The sequence below is a fragment of the Perissodus microlepis genome, chromosome 12, assembly GCF_051167445.1.
Source record: "Perissodus microlepis isolate ML-2025 ecotype Zambia chromosome 12, ASM5116744v1, whole genome shotgun sequence".
Lineage (NCBI taxonomy): Eukaryota > Metazoa > Chordata > Actinopteri > Cichliformes > Cichlidae > Perissodus > Perissodus microlepis.
In genome coordinates, this window is record NC_140472.1 from 17,033,060 (window position 1) to 17,056,394 (window position 23,335).

General features: G+C 39.2%; 2 protein-coding genes across 2 annotated transcripts in view; one reads left to right on the top strand and one right to left on the bottom strand.

The window, feature by feature from the left end:
• Positions 1 to 3,607: 3,607 nt before the first annotated feature.
• LOC146376043 (arrestin domain-containing protein 3-like) lies at positions 3,608 to 7,108 on the bottom strand. The gene is made up of 6 exons (XM_084947245.1): positions 6,826 to 7,108; positions 6,681 to 6,747; positions 5,503 to 5,510; positions 5,183 to 5,319; positions 4,196 to 4,296; positions 3,608 to 4,085 (listed from the first exon to the last, which is right to left on the bottom strand). The coding sequence occupies exons 1-6, from the start codon at positions 7,094 to 7,096 to the stop codon at positions 3,707 to 3,709; spliced, it is 963 nt and encodes a 320-aa protein (XP_084803371.1). The 5' UTR covers positions 7,097 to 7,108; the 3' UTR covers positions 3,608 to 3,706.
• A 15,404-nt stretch (positions 7,109 to 22,512) lies between these two features.
• The window catches only part of ssbp2a (single stranded DNA binding protein 2a), a 56,721-nt gene continuing 55,898 nt past the window's right edge, over positions 22,513 to 23,335 (top strand). Inside the window, exon 1 of the mRNA XM_084945267.1 lies at positions 22,513 to 22,882. Coding sequence (XP_084801393.1) covers positions 22,827 to 22,882 — 56 coding nt within the window. The 5' untranslated portion in view covers positions 22,513 to 22,826. The remainder of the gene's footprint in view (positions 22,883 to 23,335) is intronic.

Sequence of the window (23,335 nt, forward strand, 5' to 3'; positions counted from 1 at the left end):
AGTTTTGTTGTTGCTGTTGTTGTTAATTTGACTAGCGCTGATATGCAAATTCACTAAGAGCTAAATACTACATTTAAAAGCAGTGTGGCCTGTCAGCTCTTTACCTAAAACCTAAGAAAGGCAAAATAAAAGCTCCGCAGGCTTGTTCTTTTTGAACTTAAACATTTCATTGCATGTACCTCTTTTTCCGGAGACAAACTTGTTTTTGTTTTGAATTCCCACGATTTAAATTGAGTGGCTTCATGATTGCTTTTGTTTACTGTTGTTGTTCTAGTCACAATAAATGAAAATGTTGCACAAAGAAAATGAGTGAAATCAGACAGAATAAAATAAAAAGAAGTTAAACCTTTTCTGCTGAGTCAACTTTGCCTTAACTTTCTAAGCATATATTTGAAATACAGTTGCTCGTTCGAATCAAATCCATCCAGACTTTATCCCGACTCTTAAGCCACTTTTGGTAGTTTTCCCATCCATCTTTGTTTAACATCAACCATGAGCTGGACCTATTATGCTCATTCCAAGCTCCTTATTCTAACTTTGCACTGGAGTTCCTTTGCTTAATTCAAAGTTAAAAATAATCTTTATAAGCAGTAAAATCTATTATTTCTACTGTGTAGACAACCCTCCCTTTAAGCAGGCTTTCTTCTGATTGGATGTCTCCTGAGATGACCACATTATGAGTATCCCTTCTTGCCAGCATCACAAAGACCCAAGAGGCAAAATGTTACAGTGATTACTTGTAGATACACTGACCTAATTATTGGCCCAAATATTACCATCAATATACACCAGCGGTCCCCAACCTTTTTTGCGCCACGGACCGGTTTATGCCCGACATTATTTTCATGGACCGGCCTTTAAGGTGTCGCGGATAAATACAACAAAATAAAACTAGTACCGGTACCGAAAAAAAGAAGATTTATTCATAACACACGTGAAAAGACCCAGGAAAACCGAGTTAACGATCAAAACGATAACAAAATAACGCTGAAAACCGATAAAAACCCTGAAAACCAAACATTTCACACCTGAGCCTCAACTCTCGCGGCCCGGTACCAAACGACTCACGGACCGGTACCGGTCCGAGGCCCGGGGCTTGGGGAACGCTGACATACACCACATCATCTTTAAGAGTAAGAAATACATCACACACACACACACACATATATGTTCTACTAATTGTTTTTATTTTTATAAACAGTTGAAATGCAAATGATGACAATATAACATGCAGCGTTTGTGAATATGTACATATAAATTTATAAATTTGATAATTTCTCCAAAACTGGACTATGACACTGTTACACAAGTCTCCTTTTTCTTCAGTCACTATGATGAAAAACTTCGCCACAGACTATTCACATCATGTAGATGGAAAGAAAGATTTCCAATTCTAAGACTTTCCAGTTTTAACATCCTTTACCTGGCTATTCTCCTCCAGTCTTGCAGTTTATACTGGCTCTCTCCATTAAAATTTAGTGTTAGAAACTCCATAGTATGATTTATTAAACTTCTGACAGCCATCACATATTTTCTCAGAGATGGAAAGGTCAAGGATTTTATTAAACTTACACCAACACTTATTGACCTTCACCCGAATGCAGTGATATACGCTGTGACTCATGACGTCGCGTCTAGCCAATGCGCACCATGGCAGCTTTGCAGTACAGCACACCTTATACAAATACATTCACAATAACATGTGAAAATTGGTAACAGATGGCTGTAGGGATGATTTTTTTAAAAAGTGGCATATATGAGATTATAAAGCATAAACCTGATGTACATCAAACATAACACTCAACACATAACACATGTAATAAACTGTACAAGAAGCATAAACACACATACAGACACATAAAAGCATACAAATATACACAGTCTTCTGACACAGGTGTGGGAATATATTTGAAGTTCTGTAAGAGCGAGTACTGAAACCACCCACAACAGATTTGGATCTTATTCTGAGTGTTGTTACAAGACCTCTGCCTGATGACCTTAGAGGCCTTAGTGGGATTTAATAAATGAATAAGTCATCGCCGTACTAGGAACACAAGCATAAAGGTGCTCTATTGACTATTGAAAGGATTTTGAGTGTATTACTTCAATCTACTATCAACATGAAAATGTAAAGTTAGGGTAACACATAATTAGTATAACCAGTCATATTTAGGCTGTATCATCTTCATTAACCAATTCATCAAACAAGTATCATCAGCACGCGATAAAATCTAGGCAGAGCTGATTTTTCTATCTGTGATCAGACAGCAGTTGCTTGTGAATGCTTTGTGCTTCAATGATACACCAGATATCCCAGTTTACAGGGATATCTGATGTATTGTTTACAATACACCAGATATCAGTAAACTGTGAAGCAGACTAAAACAAACTGTAAACTGTTTACAATTTGTCTCTAGCACAAACAGTATCTAAGTCATTTAAAGTAAAAAGGTAAACAGGTAAAAAAAAAATGGTTAAGATAAAATGAAAGATGCATCGAGGTCATCAGAGGAAATTAACATGTACAACTGCATGTCATCAACATATGAATGGCATATGAACAGTAACACATGTAGGAAGAGCAGTGGCGATATGCTCCATGTGGATCCCCAAAAACACCTTGTGTTGCTGCACAAAGGAAAAATGAAAGGCTGGTGAAAACATCATGCTCGCTGTAAGTCAATGCTGAGGTAAAAGTAGATTTTTCTCATGGTATATGTGCTATATGTTATGAAATAAAATGCATTCACTAATTTCTTTAAAAAAAATCTGTTCAAAAAATATTGTCTATAAAGTTAAGATTAAAATTAGGTTTGTAATTAATTCCAGAGTTTATTTACAGTTAGACTGAGAAAAAACAACTAACAGGTTTGTAGGGATGGAATCAAACCATTATGTTGCTATTCTAACTATTTAACTAGCTCCCTCTTGTGTCTTGTTGTGAGCTTGGCTTTGTGTTTAAATGTCTTAATTATCTCCTCATTGCCATCCTCAATTCCTAACCAAGCCCCTGTATGTATATACAGTCTCATCATTGTTGAGTCATCTGTGTTCTCCTTTGATTTCTGTTTTTTAATATCTTCATGGTTTTAATAGATTTATGTTTTATTAATTTTGGGGCTTTGTTATTTTGTTTATTGAACTTTGTACCAATTCAAATAAATGGCTCACCTTTTTCTATGAAGCTCTGCCATCTGTGTCTGAAACTATGGGTCCTTATCGCTCTCTAATCGACACACAGCATACTGTGACAACACTGAAGAGTAAATGTTTAAATGCCTCAATGAATTCTGTCAGATTAACCCCTGAGTACTGTGAACACAGATTTTCTTTTCATGACATTGCATAATTCTTCTTCCCCGAGTTATTGTTATTGCCTTATTCGTCAGGACTGTGGTGCACAGATGATGTTTTGCATTTTGACCAAAAGGGAGACTTTTTAATACAATATTAAGTCGACATTAAGCTGTGAACATTTAAAACTCACAAGTGGAAAAAAGGCCACCCCCAATGCAATATCATACCATTCTGCATCATGTATTATTACCTTGTAATAGTAGAAACAAATTTTACTTACAATCATACTGGGGGATAAGTTTGCACGGGGGTATCACACAGGATGATTGGAAACAGCACAACGACCTCATCCAATGCTCCTACGTGGAGTTTAACCTGCAGGAAACAAGAAACAGAAGCTCATTAGATTTTAATGAATAAAAAAAGAAATGGATCCAAACTGGCTTTTGCTGTCTGAACAGCTGAGGTAAACTGGATTATCAATACATCCATGACTTCTCAACCCATCACAGGTACTAACCTCAATAATGTAATCAACAACCAGAATGCTGCACTCTGAGATGGTTAAAGATGCAGACGAGGGAATAGCGAGCATGATCTCAGTGCGTACATAAGAAACCTGAGCACCAACAGGTTCTCCTGTCACATACGCCAAAGTTTTGATAGCCATCTTCCTGTTGCGCTTACTGTGGGTGTAGAAAGTCTGTTTCTGTTGCAGCTTCACCTTCGGAGTAGCTGTTTTAGATGAAGGGTTACTAAATTCACAAAATATTTTCACTGTTTCGCCTAGTGGAAGAAAAGACAAAGTGGCAAGTTATTTCAATCAAATTCTTCAAACTTAACTATTATTATTGATTATACAGATAAAACGATTATCTGATGGATGGAAACCATATCAGCGGTGAAAGCTTTCTTCGCTACACTGACTGTCAGAGTGACGGGACTGGAGTTACACCACAAGCTACACGGTGTCACGCTGTTTGAACTTGCGAGTGGCGCCTGCAGAAAAACAACACACTGATAGTGCCACAGATAAAAAAAAAAAAAAGTATAATATACCAATACTAAACTGTTTTGCTTTTGGGATTACGAGAAATCAACACCTATTTATTACTCTTATGCAGAAAAATTTGCACAAAATGAGCATCAGCGGACCATATTCAATCAAACAATGGCTTTAGAATAATATGAAGAAATGGAGCAATCCCATCATTCTCTGTTTCACTGCATATTTGCAGTAGCAGCTCAGGTTCCTTTGGCATTGCATGGTGGAACTGTATAAAACTCCAAACATATCCAACATTTGCTATAGTTACAGTAACTAAAAAAAAAAAAAAAAATCTTAAATTCATCACTTTTGGTCCCATAGTTACTCAGAGCCTCGGTGGGATTCATTTATTAGAAGTGAGAGCTTGTGTACAGTCTGGTTTGTGTCCATTTATTCGAAAAATACATCTGAGAACATGAACAACTGAAGCACAATACAAGGTTCAATATAATAGTGGTCATTCAGTCTGTGTTGGTTACAACTGGAACATAATCAGATTTTAAAGATGTAAATTGTCTCTAAATGCAGTTAGACAACTCTGAATCATTCTTGTACAATAATTGCTCCCATAGGGTTGAATGAAAGTACAACAAAGCAAACCTGGGATTGCAGAGCTTTTTCAAAGTCAACATATTGAGTTGTGAATGCAGGAAAAACATAGGTGTGGCAAGTAATTTCAAATTTTGGTTCACTTAAAAGGATTCCTGGGACAATTAGTCGAACAAGGTGTACTTAGGGAGTCCTGTGAGAAATATCAGTTTGTTTACAGAGAAACTGCAGACACTGCAACAAAAATAAGGACTCCGCAGCTGATTCATCTGAAAATGCACCACTTACATTCAACCCTGGCTGGTTGGTATCAATGTGGTTTACAAACTTAAGCTCTGTCACAAAGTCCTTGGACATATGCCACGGTCTATTAATGCCCACTGTCAAGGTATATGCTATTTTTCCGAGAGGACGATGGGAAGTTTCTGGGATGCAAAATAATAGAAAAGATAGGGGGAAAAAAGTGATTCAGGCGCATACAGATTCAACAGTTTTACAATAAACAATAAAAGCAAGCATTATGTTAATGAATCAAAAGGTTGAACTACAACACAAGTTGTAGGTTTTGATTTTTAAAAACCAAGGGCCCATTCTTATCTTATATCTACCAAAATCCCTTCATTTTTAACAGTGGCTCTTTACTTAAGTCAAATCTACAGTTCCTGATTTCTTAGCTTTTTGCATATTTGTCACACTTGCATTTTTCAAATTGGCAATCAAATTTAATAGCAGACAAATATAACTCAAGTAAATACAAAATGCACTTTTAATGAAGATCTAAGGGGGGGAAACTATTCAAACCTACCTGGCCCTATGTGAAAAAGTCACTTAAACCTTAATAACCAGTTGTGCCACCCTTGGCAACAAGAACTGCAATCAAGCTTTTTGCAATAACTGGCAATGAGTTTTTCACACTCGGTAGAGGAATTTTGTCCCAATTTTCTTTGCAGAATAATTTTTATTCAGCCACACTGGATGGTTTTCAAGCATGAACGGCCTGTTTAAGGTCATGCCAAAGCATCTTAATCAAATTTAGGTCAGGACTCCTTCATTTTGTGTGGTTTGTTGTGGTTTGGTTTGGGGTTCTTTGAATCATTCGGAGATGAACTGGCTGGTGTGTTTTGGATCATTTTTCTGCTGCATAGGACCAAAGTCACAAACTGATGTCTGGAGATTCTCCTTTAGGATTTCATGGTAAAGAGCAGCATTCACGTGTCCCTCATGGCTCTCATACAGGGGTGTCGAACTCCAGGCCTCGAGGGTCGGTGTCCTGCAGGTTTTTGATATCACTCTGGGTCAACACACCTGAATTAAATGATTAGTTCATTACCAGGCCTCTGGAGAACTTTAAGACATGTTGAGGAGGTAATTTAGCCATTTAAATCAGCTGTGATGGATCAAGGACACATCTAAAACATGCAGGACACCGGCCCTCGAGGCCTGGACTTTTTTAAAATCTTTTAGCCTGCTTCACTTTGTCAGACAGGTTCTGTTTTAGTGATTTCTTGATTCAACACGTCTGGGAGTAATCAGGTCTGGGTGCTTTTTGTGAACTTAAACTCAGCTTTCCAAAATAACATGGCTATTCACCGTTCATTCATGATTTAACAAACAGAAATGCATTTAGCATTTTTTAAAGGTTATCATTGTCTATTAAAATTTGTTTGATGAAAAAACAAACTAACTAAGAAATCAGGAAGGGGGTAAAGACTTTTGTCAGCATGCCTCCCTGAGTAAAACGCTTCACACGCTAGTGGGTGTTTCACAGTTAAATGGTCATACACACCCTAGTGGGAGCTGACATGTGAACGGATACACATGCGTCCCGAGTTGAAGTTTTGTCCCACGAGTAGCTATAAGAAAAGGACAAAGACAGTGACTGTTTGTTTGCCATGTATCACTGCGTCCAAACAGCACCAGTAACAGCATACCCCTGTCTTCTTGCAAAATAACTCCTTTTAAGTCGAAGAAGTCCAGCCTTGCAGAGTAACGTTTCCTCGTTTCCCATTTCCCTCCACCTCCTCCGGCGGTCCAGTGCACATTCGCGTTTCCCTTCAGCCTCATTGTTATTGAAGTGATCTTTGTTTCCTTTGACAGATCAAAAGAGATGTGACCTATGATTTGGTCGCCACTGGAAAAACTATTTCGTCCATCGTGCCTGATAAAATTGATTTTGAAATTTCGGATTGTCTGCTCGAACATCGCAGAGAAACAAAACTAAAGACAAGTCTTACAGGAAAGAAAAAGTTTAATACGTCTGATAAATGCAATCGGACAGAAAGTGAGAACGGCCGAATCGAATAACTTTTTTCTAATCAACAAAAATAAAACTGCGTAGGCATACACGTTACTCCGGGGGGATCGCCCTGACATTGGGCGGAGTCACGGGTCAAGTATTCCGTGACCTCCGTGGATCCGTGGAAATTAAAAGAAAGCATTTTAAAGTTGTCGCTTTTCGTTCTCCATTCAAGCAGCTCCCGATACTTTTACATTTGAGATATTCACAACCACCTTTTTTGTTGTTGTTTTTTTTTACATGAAAGTAACTAATCTACTTTTAGTAGAGTTGAGCCTGATGTTTTGATAAATATTCATATTTATGACGCTGTAAAATCCCTGATGTGTTGCTGCAATATATTAACTTATGTGTGATTAACTTTGTTCTTATGGAAATATCACTGAATGTAATTTACGATTATTTAATTTATTATTATTCAATTACTTAATTTATTTTATTTGATCTTTCCTTACATTACATATTTTATTTCGTATGTAGATTATTTAAAAAAAAAATTAAATTAGATTGGTTTATATTGATAGCATTCTTATGACAAACTGGAGATTGTAAGAAACAGTTATATTATACAGTACAACCAATTTATTAGAGCACCACCCAATGCTTATGCCCCACAGCTGCCCTAAATTAACAGTACTGGTAATATCCAAAATAACTACACCAGTATTCTCCAGCTGTTTAATCAAAATTATATATTTTTAATCTATTTTTATTTTTTTTATTATTATTATTGTATTACAATTATTGTTTTGTTTTTTTTGTTTAAGTTAACATTTTTACAAAAGCTGATAAAAAAATAGTAAGTAAATAACAATATAAAGTTTTTGTAAAATATTTATGTTTTCCTGTGTTTCTGACAGAAGGCTTTGTGAATTTTTTAAGCACTGTACATAATATAAAATCATCTGTCTACACAGGTATTATTGGGTTACACAACCAAATCCCTTTTTTCCCCTTTTGCTTTTCTTCCTCTTCCATGCTTCAAAATAATGTTTTGGCCTCCAGGTACTGCTTTTCTCATCTAATTAACTGTGTTTTTCTAATCTAAATGTGATCTCTTATTATAAGAGGAGACAGACTGTAACCACAATGAAACATTTAGAAAAAACTATCATCATCGAGGTTGTTAAGAGACTTACACTTTCATATTTCAAAGCAAGTATATTTCTTAATGATAAACATTAATCAAAATTTGAAGTGCAAGTTTGACACTGAAGAATGTTTTATATATATTTTTTTCACTTATGAATAATTAACTTCAAATTGTTTGGAAATGTTTTTACAACACTTCCCAGATTGATGTGCAGTAACAATGTAATGTCTTTCCTGCTTGGCATTGTGTTAACACAGACCCACAAACTGCTAAAACCCCTGCTTTAGATGTGCTCACACTTGCTGATGATCAGTTGGCATTTGATTAGCAGCACCTGTCTGCTACTTACCCTTTTAATTCCTATGAAGGGTGTACTTAGCTTTTTGTACACTGCTTCTGAATTTTGGCTCAGTTTCTGTTAAATAGATAATAACATGGTGTGATATATCATGTTTTGTACTTCACTTTTTTAATGTCTTGTTACGAGAACTGAAAGAGAGCAGGCTTTCCTTGACATGACTGCAGTTGAACTAGCCTGACCTTTTAACAATGTGTAATTGTTACACCACTAGATGGCACTCCATACTTTATTGAGGCACTCTATCATATATTGTAAAGCCATGCATTATTATACAAAAACATACTGACAACATCACTCGCCATTGCAAAACCCAAATGTCATGTTTCCATTATGTGGAAATCAATTATTTCAGAACTACTCACTGAATAAGCTGCAGTGGCATTTTACTGTGTTATGCTTTAATAAGAAGTGTTTTAACTCCCCTTTGATGGGTTTATAGTACACAATACAGCCATAAAATGAAGATAATGACCCATTAAAACTGACAGCTCACGACATTTAAAAAGTCCTGGCACAAGTTAACCTGGACACATATCTTTTCAGACCTGCTCGCTTGCCACTTTTGAGAAGGGAATAGACCAGTCAGCAGCCTCTTTAATTTCACTGGAGAGTATAGTGAGCCACAACATGCAGTGCAAAGGACATACGGGAGTTTGTGATTTCGGCAGCCAAATATCACTACGTGTAAGAGACTTGCTGCTTTGTAGTGCATACATACAGGATGTTAAAACATATACAAGTGACTGACAGCGATCACAGACTACCCCACACAGATAACCGTTCACATTATCTGTTCAACGCTGCCAGTAGAACACATTTTACCATCGAGTTTAGAGAAGTTACTAAGAACATCTTTCATTAAACCGACCTTCCAGTCTGGTGCCAATATTATAAAGGCCTGAACATTTATTTTATGGTTTATGTTATATGTTTTAGGTGTGCGTGTGTGTGTGTGTGTGTGTGTGTGCGGGCCTTTATAAATGTAAATGTTTGACAAGACTGTTTGCAATATTTAGATCATAATCTCAAGACAGCGCTTCAGCTGCATTTTAAAACAGGACGAGCTGAAAAGCAGAGGTCGGTTTAATCAACAAACTTTAATGATGTCTGTTATTCAACCACTCAAAGACTCCAGGCTTATAAACAATGGAAAGAATTTATTGTTGCAATAGCGCTGGAGACGCCACTTGTGGAAAGCTCAAGATCCCAGCTGTTGCAGAAGAACTTTGGTTTTGTTAACAATTACAATCCTTTTAACACTAGCACCAAGTCTAGCTAGTGGATAAGATAACATATAAAGCACAGGAACCATTTCTCCTCTGCTTTTGTTTACCTTTGTTGGACAAAATAAAAGATAAAACCTCACAGAGCCATTTTAAACTGTAAATTAGTTCATTAACTTTAGCTAGTAGTTATTTTACTGTTTACAGTTAATTATTATTTCAAGGTTGCAACTTGTTTACAACATTAGATTTGGCCTTTTTTCTATTTTTCACTCATTTTCAGTCCCGTCCTTGTACCTGATCATTTTTGGAAAGATGGTTTTTGTCTATTAAGATACTTAACCACTAAACAGTGAACCATTCAGACCTAACGTGAGGGCTGAACCACACAAAACAGATAAATTAGCAAGACACTGGTTTTAAATCGTGTCGTTACGCAGGTACATTGCTGACAGACAAACTGAAATGTTTGGGAGAATATAATCACTTTACCTGTTTTATCTTCAAAGCAGATTTTTGAGTCAAAAAGACCTGAATGACAGAGTGAATGATCTGAAGTCCTGCAATGAGTCTTCTCAGAGTTGAGGCAGTGTAGTAAAAGTTACCTGGTTGTTGTGAATCTGGAAATTTAAAGTGAATGAGTGTTTGGCACATTTTGCTATTAAGCTAGAGAGTTGTAGCAACATGATCTGCTGATTCAGATCTTCACATGCGTGTGTGTGTGTGTGTGTGTGTGTGTACTGCTTGAGTGCACTAGCACACACGACCATTCATAATAGGCTTAGCAGTTTCTGATAAGGGCACCTATCAGGTTTAGTTGAGCTCATGGTGACTTGACTTTTCCTGCCAACTCAGTAAATCAACCACACATAGTATGATGGCTGCGCACACATCTGCCTATCCATATCTTTATCTCTGAGATATCACATCACAGTGTTAGTTAAACCACACAGCAGCTGGTATTCTGATCTCGTCAGCTGGTTCGTGCAACATGTTTCCATCATTATCAAAGTTTCTGTATTGCAGACTGTTTTGTTTTTTTACATGAGCTCGAATTGTGGATTTGCTTGTGATTCTTCTTTTTTCTTGTTACATTTCACCACTTTAATGTCTTCACAATCTTGATTTCTGAAATGATTTCTGTTTTGGCTACATGTAACCCTGTTGTTTGTTGTTCAAGAGGAGAGCAGACATTTCAGTAATTCAGACCTAAATCCAAAGTGAAGTAAAAGAACCCAGAGGATAAGCCGCGTTATTGATCTGTAGTTTCTACACACCGCCTCTCTCCTCTAGTTAATCCACAGGGTCAGCTCTAATGACATTGAGGAGCTCCTCTGGCAGTCAGCACTGCTGCCATTTGCAATTTAGATAGAGGGAAAGGAGACGAGGAGGAGGAGGTGTATGAGGGTGAAAACAAGGAGAGAACCTGAAAGACGGGAGAGAAAAGGAAAAGATGAGGCAGAGAACTGCGGTAAGCTGAAAGAGAAAGACATAGGAGGGATGCATGCACTGCAGGAAAAAATTTTGGGAAGGCAAAGACAGAAAATACATCAGGTGGATTTGAATGACAGGAAGTCAGAATGTGGAAAGAGTTGAGGCAGCTTAGTTGTGCACATCATGTCTTACAAATGTATGACAAATGACACCAAATCCAAATACGTACTATGAAAATAAACAGTTCAAAATTGGGGGAAATATGCTTATCCGCAGTCTTCCTGATGGTTATGTGGAAATTTCGTCTCCAGCTTAGTTAGATCAGGATAAAGACAAAAAAATTAATAGGAACTGAAAACACAGCTTTCAGTACCAAACTGTAAAAATATGAATTGTTCATTTGAAAAGCAGGAGCCCTGTGCACACAATCTCCTCATCTAACTTCAGCATGTTTCTAAAATCTCATAACTATTCCTTAAACCAGGATGTGGAGGAACCTTAGTGTCTGATGGAAACATTTAACATAGAGCTTCAAAAGAGAACTTTTACATTTCTAATAAGGCTCATGCTGAGAGGAAAGGATTAACTATGTCAGACGTTTTTCTTCAGTTATGTCTTTTCTTTTCTATTTTGCACTGGCTGATAGAATTCCTGCGGCAAAACAGGAAAGCGCAAAGGGAACAGTTGGCAAACCTAATCTTGTGCAGATCCTCTGATAGCTTTCTTCTCCACAAACAATGCTGGTCCAGACTAGAAAGGCTCAAGAAGGGTGCTGAAAGACCCAACAACCAGGCAGAGCCAAGCTCTCTATCAGCCTCTGACAGCTCAACACTCAGACACGTTCATTTAGTGGCAGGAAGATATAGCTAAATCACCTCAGAACAATCGTGCCACTTAATGCTTCATATCCTCTGTTGTTGTTGTTTTTTTCTTTTTGTGTGCTTTTATTATTTCATTTCCGTGCTTCATTTAAAATGTTTTTTCTAAAGCACGGGCTACTATTTTTCCTCTTAAACAAACTAATTATTCTCTTTCTGTTGTTTGTTTGTGAGAGACTTTTTTAAAAATATCTAAATTCATGTCTGTCTTTACGTTAACTAATTCAGTCCCCGTTCCTGTAATGATGTTTCTGCACTATTTGCACAATGAGAGACGACCTGTTTCTTGCTCTATGGGAAGTTTACCACAAGATGAAGTAACTGTACGAAAAAATACTATTTTAAAAGAACATCACAGATTGCGGTCTGTGTTTCTTTGTGGTCGGACTTTAAAAGCTATTGCCACCATGATGTCATTACCACAGAGCCAGTGCTACAGCTAGTGAGTCAGAAACTGCAGGGTTCTGTAATGTAGACTACAAATCAGTCAGTCAGAGTGTCTGTCTCACTGCCTGTGGTTAACACACAAACAACCCACACACAATTGTCAGCCCACATGCTATATTCATGTCTAAAGTTAATGTCTAAAGTACTGCTCCATCTCAGAGTATAAGAGTTACCTCAGTAAAACAAAAGAGGTGCTTTGTTCCATCGTCAGGCTAAATCCTCCCTCAGCAATTACCGTTCACCTTCCTAAGACCTCGGCGAGGAACAGAGCAACACTCTTTCTTTTAAAGCAGGCAGTGGAGCATGAAGACAGTGGCGCTCTACAGTCAAAGCCAGATCGCCGTTCTTCTTCATCATCTGCCTGTGTCTGGAGCTTTAAATAAAATCTTCTGATTCTGTTAGTTTCCACAGCAGGACCGTTTGTCATTGTTTCACATAAGAAAAAGGCATTTCTAGTGAGAGAATGGCAGGGGATCACTAAAGTCACTGCTACTACTACTGTGGGAAGCAATATCTTGTAGGTTTTCATGGCAATCCCTATATTTTTAAACTATGTACGCACAAAAGATACACACTAACAAGCCTACTTCTAAAATTCTGCACACGTCTGCTTGTATAAATCAAATATTTGCCTTGAAAAGTATGGAAAATCTTTTAGCCAACAGTGGTAATGCTTAAAAATCCACTCGGTCTCCCCTCAAAACTCTTATTTTATAAATCAGGGAAGAAAGAGATGTCATCACTCGAATCACTTTTGCCTTGACTCTTCATTAAGCTTTTCCCATTTCCCTTTTAAGGGTAATGCAGCTTTGATCACTGTGATGGCATGCCACACATGGTAAGCTCCACACCTCACCACCAGTTGATTCACCTTAGTTTAATTTACAGTCACTACTTTAAAATATTCTACTTATTGTTCAATATTGTTTCTTTATTAAATTTATTTATTTTTCCATCACACCTTCCAATGTTTATATGGCGTGCACACATATTAACCTTGCAAGGTCAAAGTTCTGTTTTATGTTATATTAATACATCTTTCTTTGTTTGAGTTACCTGGGGGTTGGCTTCTCCTCCTGTCTGGCAAAAGGTGTGGCAAAGGGCTGGGAGACCTGAAGTACCACTGACAGCCTAATTGGATAGCACCACATGCTTCATTGCCCTGGGGGGTGTTTCATATTTGTTTAATCGTTTTGTATTAGTTGCTTATATGGCAGCCATTTTGTTTTCCCCCGTGTGTGTCATTTGGTTTAGCTAAACCAGTATTTAAGTTCCCCTGTGTGTCATTTCAGCAGGTCAGTTTATCTTATGTTTGTTTGAGGTTTTGTTAATTATTATCTTGAGTTTAGTCTATTGAGTTGACCTCTTTTATTGGTCTGCCTGTTTAAGTTTTGGCTTTGTTAAATATATTTTCATATTTTTGGGTCAATAAAACCCCTTTTTGAATTAAAACCACCTGTGTCCTTTATGCTTTACTGCTTGGTCCCTGACAATCACATTATCAGGCACTAAAATGCCATAAAAGACAAGTTGGGATGAAAAAATGACCCTTTCCAGCACACTGTAGTGCTCTCACTGCTGCTGCAGTTGTTTACATCGGGGCCGGTGGGAGGCTTCCAGACGCAAAGGTTCTGACAGTCTATCAGTGGAAGAGGGTTGTTAATATGGCCACACAACCTCTGTCCTGACCTTGATGCAGGACCATCCATCATCTAAGCTTAGAGGAGACATAAGGTTGAGAGGTGTATCCACCAAGGTTAGAGTTTTCAATCCTATGTAGTATAAAACCTCTGTTCTGATTTTATATTAAAGCCCCTACGTGTGGGATTTGCAAGGGGTAGTTCAGGAAAAATACTGTGGCAGTGATAAATACAGATGGATAAGTACTGCTGATAATAAAAGTTAATATTTTACTGTTAATTGGTATTATGGGATTGAGTTCAAAGTTGCCTGAACTCTGAGATGTGAGGGCCTAGATGAGACAGACAGCTATCTTACATTTACTTTCGGCCACTCTGTTCATATCTATTTTAGGTATTTAGCAGGCTAATCTTAAAGTTGTACTAGCAACTGGTTGCCTATTTAAAAATCCCTTAGCAGTGGAGCTACATTAGCATTCATTTCACATTGTTTTAAAAGCACAATACTTTCTCCTTTTTTTTTTTTTTTTGGTCCCTATCAACACTCGAGGAAATATCTGCAGCCGACTTTGTCTGTCTCCCGGTGCTGCTCTGTAGTGTACAGAAGGCTTTTAGAAGTTGTTTAATGAGAGCGTTTGCCTGCTGTGGCTGGAAGCAACACTCATGAGAGAAAAGAGAGTGAACCAGAGTCAGAAAACCAAAGAGCTTAAAGATGTGGAAAATCTCCACAGAGCTGAGGAGAAGTGCAGAGTTAGTTCCAATATCCCATTTCAGAAATTTGCAAAGTTTGGGATTAAAAAAAGAATAGCTTGTCTTATTTTAGCCCTAAAACAACAATTTTTTTGTATTATTATTGTTATTCTTCTCATTATAAAGGTTATCATTATTATTAGTAGTAACAGGACTTATAGTGATAATTATTCACTTGGATTATAAGTAAGAAGTGTTGAAACTTACACTGCCCTCTTCCTTTTATCTTTTTGCATGTTTGTCACACAAGTTTCAGATCATCAAACAAATTTTATAATAGACAAGGACAACTTGTGTAAATACAAAATACAGCTTTAAATGACAATGAAGGGGAAAAACGTTATCCAAACATACCTGGCCCTATGTGAAAAACTAACTGGTTGTGTCACCCTATTGAGAGAAGAGACTTTAACATCTCTGGAGAAAGTTTGCCCCACATTTCTTTAATTCAGTCATATTGGAGGGCTTTTGAGCATGAATGCCCTGCCTAAGGTCATGCCAAAGCATTGATTAGGTGACAGCTAAACCTTCCTTTTTGTTTTTGGTTTTTTGAGACATTCAGAGGTGGACTGTCCTGCTGCATAGGCCAGATGTTCCTTGAGGACACTCTCAGTCGGGATTTTCTGGTAGAGAGCAGAATTCATGGTTCCATCAATTACAGCAAGACTTCCTGAAGCAGCAAAGCAGCCCCAGACCATCACACTACCACCATCATTTTGTTGGTATAATGTTCTTTTTATGAAATGCTGTGTTCACTGGATGAGTCAAACCTTCCAAAAAGTTCAACTTTTGTTGCATCAATTTCAAGAATATTTTCCAACAAGTCCTGGGGATCATCAAGATGTTTTTCACAAATGTGAGACTAGGCTCTGGGTCCTTTTAGGTCCTGGTTTTCTTCTTTGAACTCTCCCATTGATGCCATTTTTGGAGTCATTTTGGTCAGCTGGTCACTCCTGGGCAGGTTCACCATTGTTCCAAATTTTCTCCTTTTGCAGATAATGGCTCACACCATGGTTCACTGGCGTTCCGGGCCTGTAACCCTCTCCAGACTGATAGATGTCAATGATTTTGTTTCTCATCTATTCTTGAGTTTCTTTAGCTCATGGCATGACGTCTTGCTTCTTGAGATCCTTTAGCCTACTTCACTTTGGTTCGGCTTTGTTTTAGTGGCTTTAGTTAGGATACCAGGAAAAGGAGATCACTGCCATGAAATTGTGTGTGTACCACCTGAAGAATGCGTATAGTCCTGTCTGTTCTTTTATTTAAGCTCCTTGTGCTCTCAGTGTTGAAGATCTGAGAATGTGCTTTTGGCTGGCAGCATGCAAGCTGTGTCTTTGTTGCACACTCATACACATTTATGCTCACACACACACACTCATCCAATCCCCACGCTCCCATTTTGTTTTTTGGGTCGCACTCATCTGCAGCCTTATTACCCAGAGTCCTCTGCGGCAGCCCAATCGGGGCTCTGCTGCTGGAGTGTTCTGTTAGTCACATCAGCACCCAGCACACGCTCAGCCCAGCTCAGATCATCAGGAATTTCACCGATGGAAAACCTGCTCAGAATTCAGAAGAAGCCTGTGCATACATCTAATTGTGATGGAGTTTTCCACCTTGGCTCAACTGCTCTTTTTTCTCTGCTTAGTCACAGGATGAAATGCTCTTTCATCTCAGCAAATTAACTGAAGAAATTAAACTGAAAAAAGTCAGTTTTGCATGTCTGAATCAGGATTGTTGCATTGCCTGCCCCCATAGTAAAACACCTATACCATCTTCCAATCACCGTGACTATTTGAGTCTTCAGTAGACTCATTTACCAATCATTATAGTGGCTATTTCTAATTTAAGATACAGTACAGTGGCCATCACGGTGTGCAAGTCACTCATTATAATAAAGTGATATCATCTGCACAATGTTTGAACATCTGTTGAGTGGAAATGCCCAAGGCCCTTTTTTTTTTTTTTTAGTAATAAGCCATTTAACAGCTGCTTAATTGGTGTATGAATCAGCAACTCAGATCTGCATTTACTCTGGCTCTGCCATTATTCTTACATTTTTATGCCTCTGAGAAACTTAAATGCTGAATGAGAACAGCATGTCAACAGTTATGTTTCCATGTTGCAAAATTCTTGGGAACAAATTAGAAACAAATGTGACCGCATGAGCGCCACATGATGCTACAGATGATGCTTTCGCTGAACTTTAAACACCACTGTATACACTGCATCTCTCTTTTGGGGGGTGGGGGGGTTGTTTGATGGCGCCATTAAATGTTTGCTGGGCTGTCCAAACTCCTTTAAAAAAAAAACAAAAAAACAAAAACAGGCCAGCACTTGAACTAGCGAGGAATCTTATTTCAAGTTAAATACATATTGGTTGGTTGATTCCCTGCAAAGAACTGACAGGCTAGTTTACAACCAGGCATTAATTTGTTGAGTCAACCAGCATCAGAACAGAAGAGTTGGCACAGCGGGGCCTGTATTTTCACGACTGCTTGAAGTCGGTGAGACGTAGAATGATACTAGACATGCTTATTAGGATGTTTTCAACTCTTGCTTCCCTGTTGCATCAGCTGCAGGAAGCAAACACGTTTTTTTTCCTTGAATGCCAAGTTTATTTCACAGCCCAGTCTGGATGATCTTGGGGCTGCAGCGCTTCCTTGTTGATTCCTTTTAGATAAACTGTGTAACCAGTTTGTAAGTTGCCTCGCTTTACAGTGCTAATCAAATTACACCCACAGGCAAATTGTTTATACGGGCAATATCAGAAGTATCACTGTGCTTATGAATGCAACTTTTATGGTTTTTTTACACAGTAATAGAGAGAGTTTTGTAACCCCCCCCCCCCCCCCCCCAAACACACACACACACCCAACACACACACACACCCATCCCAGATGGGATAGCCTCTTCATCAGCAAAGAGAAAGGGGGGTGGCAACAGCAAATGCTGTTTAAAGGAGACAGTTTCAAGATGCCCGTGGACCTGAGGGGTTTTATTTCTTTTATGTCACCTTATTCATATGTGCATCTACATGCAAACATCTGTACATGTGTGTGCATTTTGTGCATTAGCATGTTACTCATTTGTATTATGTGTTTCCATGTTTCCCAGTGTCCTAGTTTCTTTTTTCTTTTTGCAAGAGAAAGCATTTTTAGCAGGTGAACAGGTGAGCTTCTGACTGCATGCACCTGAAAGAACACCGGCGCTGTCTTGATTTAGCTCAGTCTATCCTCCGCTGTCCACTTTAGTAAACAACTGTTGGAACAGCGTTACATCTCTAATTCTGACACCAGCGTTTAGTTGAGACCCCCCCCCCCAAAACAAAAAAAACAAAAAACAAAAACAAAACAAAACAGTGTGACAAGGTATACTATTGTTCATGCTAAATTATTTACTGAGACACAAGCTTCTGTAAACTTCAGTACCAATTAATCTGAAGAACCTCTTTTGTGTGAGAGCTTAATCGTTTGCTAATTAGCGTCCTTGCTAACAGACACTCTCAGTGGAAATATACGATTACATAGCCCATCGACAGGCTCGGTAAACAAAGGCTGTTTGCCAAAATACCAAGGCAGTTGGTGTAAAGCCGGGGAGGGGAAAATATATTACTTGCGTGTATGTGTGTGTTGCCTACTGTGTGTTAATACTATTTATGTGACATACAAGAGGCAAACAAAGTGTGCCTCAGAGTATCGAGAGAGAAAAAGAAATGGGCGGATTTTGGATTTACCCCGTAGATTACTGTGATTTTGACTGTATTTTCGATTTTAGTAAGTGAATATGCTCATTTGCTTATAAATGACTTGAAGATGCAAAGCTAATAAAGAGCGCCTATTAGGTGGAATAAGAAACATCATTTAAGGAGGAGTAGAGAGGAAGAAAACAGATGATAAAAACAGGAGAGAAGTTTTTTATAGTGAGTCACAATCTGTAGAGACCTTTTAGAAAAATGTGGGCGCCAAACTTCTCTGGTGGTTTTGTTTAAAATAACTGTTCAAGGCCAAAAGAAGCTCACAGTTTTCACATAAAAAGCAAACATCAGTGAGAAGTCTCAACAACTAAATACTAATTTGTCCAATAAAATTTTTCTTCTCTCCCATCCCAGCAGTCCTTTCACAAGTAACTTTTCTTATGGCCTTTTGTAAGAAGATGCAACCAATTTGGAAACTACTGGACCTCACTGCCTAACTGTATGTAAATACCCTAAATGGTTAAAAATAGGGGGTCACACCTTTTAATCTTTGAATTCACGTTTTTAGTCTGGGTGCCACAGGTGTATAAAATCCAGCACCTAGCCATGCAGCCTGCCTTTACAAACATCTTTGAAAATATATGGGTTGCTCTAAAAGGCTTATTAAATTCAAGCAGTACGGTACTGTAGCAGGATGTCACTGTAGCAGTAAGTTAGTTCATTGAATTTCTTCATATCCAGATATTCCACAATCAGCTGTAAGTAGTTCTGTTTCTAAGTAGAAGCATTTATGAACTAGAAACTACAAAAACTCAGTTACAAAGTGTCAGACCAAATAAAGTTGCAAAGCTGGGATCACTGAGTGGTGAGGCACATAGTGTGCTCTGCTCACTCCGTAACCGTAGAGCTCCAAACCTCCTCTGGCATTAACATCAGCAAAAACACGGTGCGCTGGGAGCTTCGTGGTATGTTTCCATGACCAGATAGCTCCTGTATGTGTAATGTGTAGGTGAACCAGGAGTATTGTACATATAGTGTCATTTTAAAAGCTCAAACTTTAACTGATTAGTAATTTCTTTTTCAATATTGTAAAAAAAAAAAAGTAAAAATTCTGTTGTATTTTGGTTATACTCCAGTGGAACAGAAAGGTTGGTGAGCAAATGTAATAGTTAAATGTAAATTTCTATTAAATGTGAGTTTATGTTTTTTCTATAGACAACAACAGATATGTGATTTTCAGCCATTTTTCACAATTAATTATTGTATGAACTGTATTAACTGTGAGTCAGTTTTGGAAGCTGGGAATTGAAATACGAGAACTGGATTCTCAAAGCATTGAACCTCTATCGCACCAAACCCCTACGGCCCAACCAGGTCTCGTGGGTTAAGGTTTGGCCACTAACTGGGTAGAACCCAGGTAACCCTGTCCCAGACAGGGTACACTGGACCCATGATTTTTTTTCTCAACATAGGGGTTTTCTGAATCACTACCAGATTGACCCAGACAACATAGTTCCTGGGATTACTAGAGCTTGGTCATTCCGAGCTTGATGACCGAGCTCCTCACTCTGCTCCTCCTCATCAAAAGGGGCCAGTTGAGGTGGTTCAGGTATTTGACTAGGATGCCTCCTGGATGCCTCCAAAGGCAAATTCTACTAGGAGGAGGCCTTGAGGAAGACTCTCTATATATATCTCTTGGCTAGCTTAGGAATGACGTGGTGTTCTACCAGATGAGCTGGAGAAGGTAGCTGGGGTGAGGAAAGTATGGGCTTCTCTGCTCATACTGCTGCCCCCTCAACCAATGGATGGGTGGATGGGTGGATGGATGGATGGATGGATGGTCAATTAGTGTATCTTACTGGATAAAACAGAAAAAGTTTAACTTTGAGGACATAGTTTGCATCTTTATAGGAATGAGCTGAATTTGAGCTGACTTGCTGATCAGTCTGCAGCCTCTTGTACAATGAAGGATATCATAACGTACCCCACCTTAGGCTTTCTGAAAGATTCAGGAATCTGGCATAGATAGAAAAGAGACAATGTACCAGACAAACCTGATAAATGAGAACTGGCACTTTGTGCTCAGTGCATACAGTCAGTCTCTACCTACATACCTACCTGCTTCTCACACAGAAACATGACAACAAATGGGTTAACCTTTGTTAACCTTTCCATTATCTGTTTTACTCTCTCTCTCTCTTTCCTGCTTCCTCTATATTTTCCTTGTTCTTTCTCTACTCTTTCCTGCTCCTCCATCCTCTGGAACACATGGTTATCGCCTGTGAGTGGTTGTCATGGTGATCGACCCCGAGGGACTCATCCCAAAACCAAAAGTTCTGCTTGTCTGAAATAGAACCGCCTCTCTCCAGGGGGAGCGGGGTTTATTTGGCACATGGAGGGGGGAAGTGGGGAAACAGAGAGAGAGAGAGAGAAAGAGAGAGTGAGATTTCAGTTAAGAGAGTGAGGCAGCATGCATCCATTCCAACTGGGTCACATCACGGGAGCATTGCGTAAGCATAAACACTGCTGCCCCTGTGCTACGCCCCCAGTGCGCACACACATACGCACACGCATGCACACACACGCATGCACAGTCTGTGTTTTTCCAGAGCTTACTACTGTCTGGGAATCAGCCTTCTATAGTGCCATTTATACCGAGATGTAGCCTGTCTTTTTTTTCTCCAGAGTGCTTTGACTCAGTGGATTTGTGATAAGTATATTGTGACAGTGGACTGAACCTTCTACTCTGTTAGCTTCCAAGCCGGTCATAGCAGCATGACATAGCACTTCTTCCCTGCTGCATTTTCCAGCCACACTCATACATACAGTGTTTCTATCACTGATTCTCACTCAGCTACTATCATGCACTGTATATACTACATGCTTCTTTGTGTTGTGTGCGAGCTTCAGCAGGAGAACGTTGTTGCAAAATCAACCCAGCAAGCTGCTAACTTACCTGAAGTGAGAGTTGCAGGCTTTGACCACAGAAAGGCGCTTACTTTCTGTGAACATCCATCCATCCATCCTTTTTTCTTAACTGTTTAACCATCTTAAAGTTACAAGGGTGCTATAGCTTATCCAAGCTGTCACAGAGCAAGAGGACATACCTGATGTGAAGTAAATGCACTGAGAATGATATGTAAGCATGAAAGTGTGCTATTGAGACACTGGATAGTAAATGTATCCAAACTTGTGTTTCCTATTACCATCAAACAAGCATTTTAGTGCATGTTGCCCACGTGAGGACTGGGGGGGTTCCGCTTTTGATCAAACTCACATACATTATGTAGCAGGAATTCCTACAGGTGGTCCTACAAAGTTTAATGCTCATCACCCTCGCTGTCTTTCAGCAGATGTGACATTAGTGTTTCAGCGGATTTCCCGAACATTTCCTCTTGGTGTTGCAGCTGCACTGTAGCAGCACTACGTATGATGTATGTACAGGAAGGCTTATAAGGCAACCACATCTTCTAAAAGAATGTGTTGTTTTCTCTCTCTCTGTAGAGCCCGACTGTTCCCGACATGCTCCGCTTCCCACATGTTTGGATGTCTTCACACCTATGTAAATAAACACCAATGGAAAAGCAGTTATTTGCTGGAGCTGTTTGTGCAGTGAGCTGCGTGTGCGTCGGTAGAGGGTGTGATTGTCTATAAAAGGAGCATCCAAAGCCAGTTGTTTAAAAATCCTAGTTGGACTGTTTCAAATCCCCCCTCCTCTTCTCAGTTTGCACTAAGCAAGAGGATGTGTGTGTGAGTGTTTGTGTGTGTCGAGACTACATGGCAGGAGAGCCTTTCCAATCAGGGGAATGGGAAGGGAATAGATGCTGACAGACAGACAGACTTCAGACAGGCAGGGAGACAGAAGGATAGACTGTAGAGCACAGAAAGAAAAAGAGAGCTATATGGAGAGAAAGAGGAGGTGGGTGGAGTTACTCTGAAAGGGGGCGTGGACACACAGCTGTCACTCACTGGCGGTAGCCATGGAGAACGGGCGGTCCTGAACAGCAGGACATCCAATGGGAGACGACGCTGCTTGTGTCACCATGGTGACGGGGCTGTGCCCAGGGAGGTTGTGATGGGTTGACAGGTGCGTGACAATCGGAGCTCTCTGCAAGCATGTACGCCAAAGGCAAGAGTAGCAACGTGCCGTCCGACAGCCAAGCCAGAGAAAAGTAAGTTTTATTTATGGGGGAGGAAACCGCGGCTGTGAGGGAAGTTCACGAGCGGCCGGGGGCAGTCACACACAGAGCTGCGGGAGGGGAGGGCGCAAGGCGATACACTCAGCGGCGTGGGGCTCTCAACTCAGCGCTGTGCACGGCTCAGAAAGTTGACTGCTTTGGGTTTTCTTTGAGAAAAGACAGACATTTTATCTGCCGGTTGTAAATGTTGTTAAGCGGGAAAGGTTCAGTTTTACCAAGCTTGTTTCACCTTCCTAGAATTTTAATTCCAATGCGCTTTAAAAATAAAAATAAAAATTACGAATCCAGCAAACACCTTCCTTCCTTCTGTAAATGTTTTGGCGTCTTGAGCATGTTGATTGTTTGATTTCATTCTTATTTTGTTCATTCTTTTTTCTTCAGTCATTATTAGTTTTGGCTGGTGTATGCTTTTCACACACGCGGTAA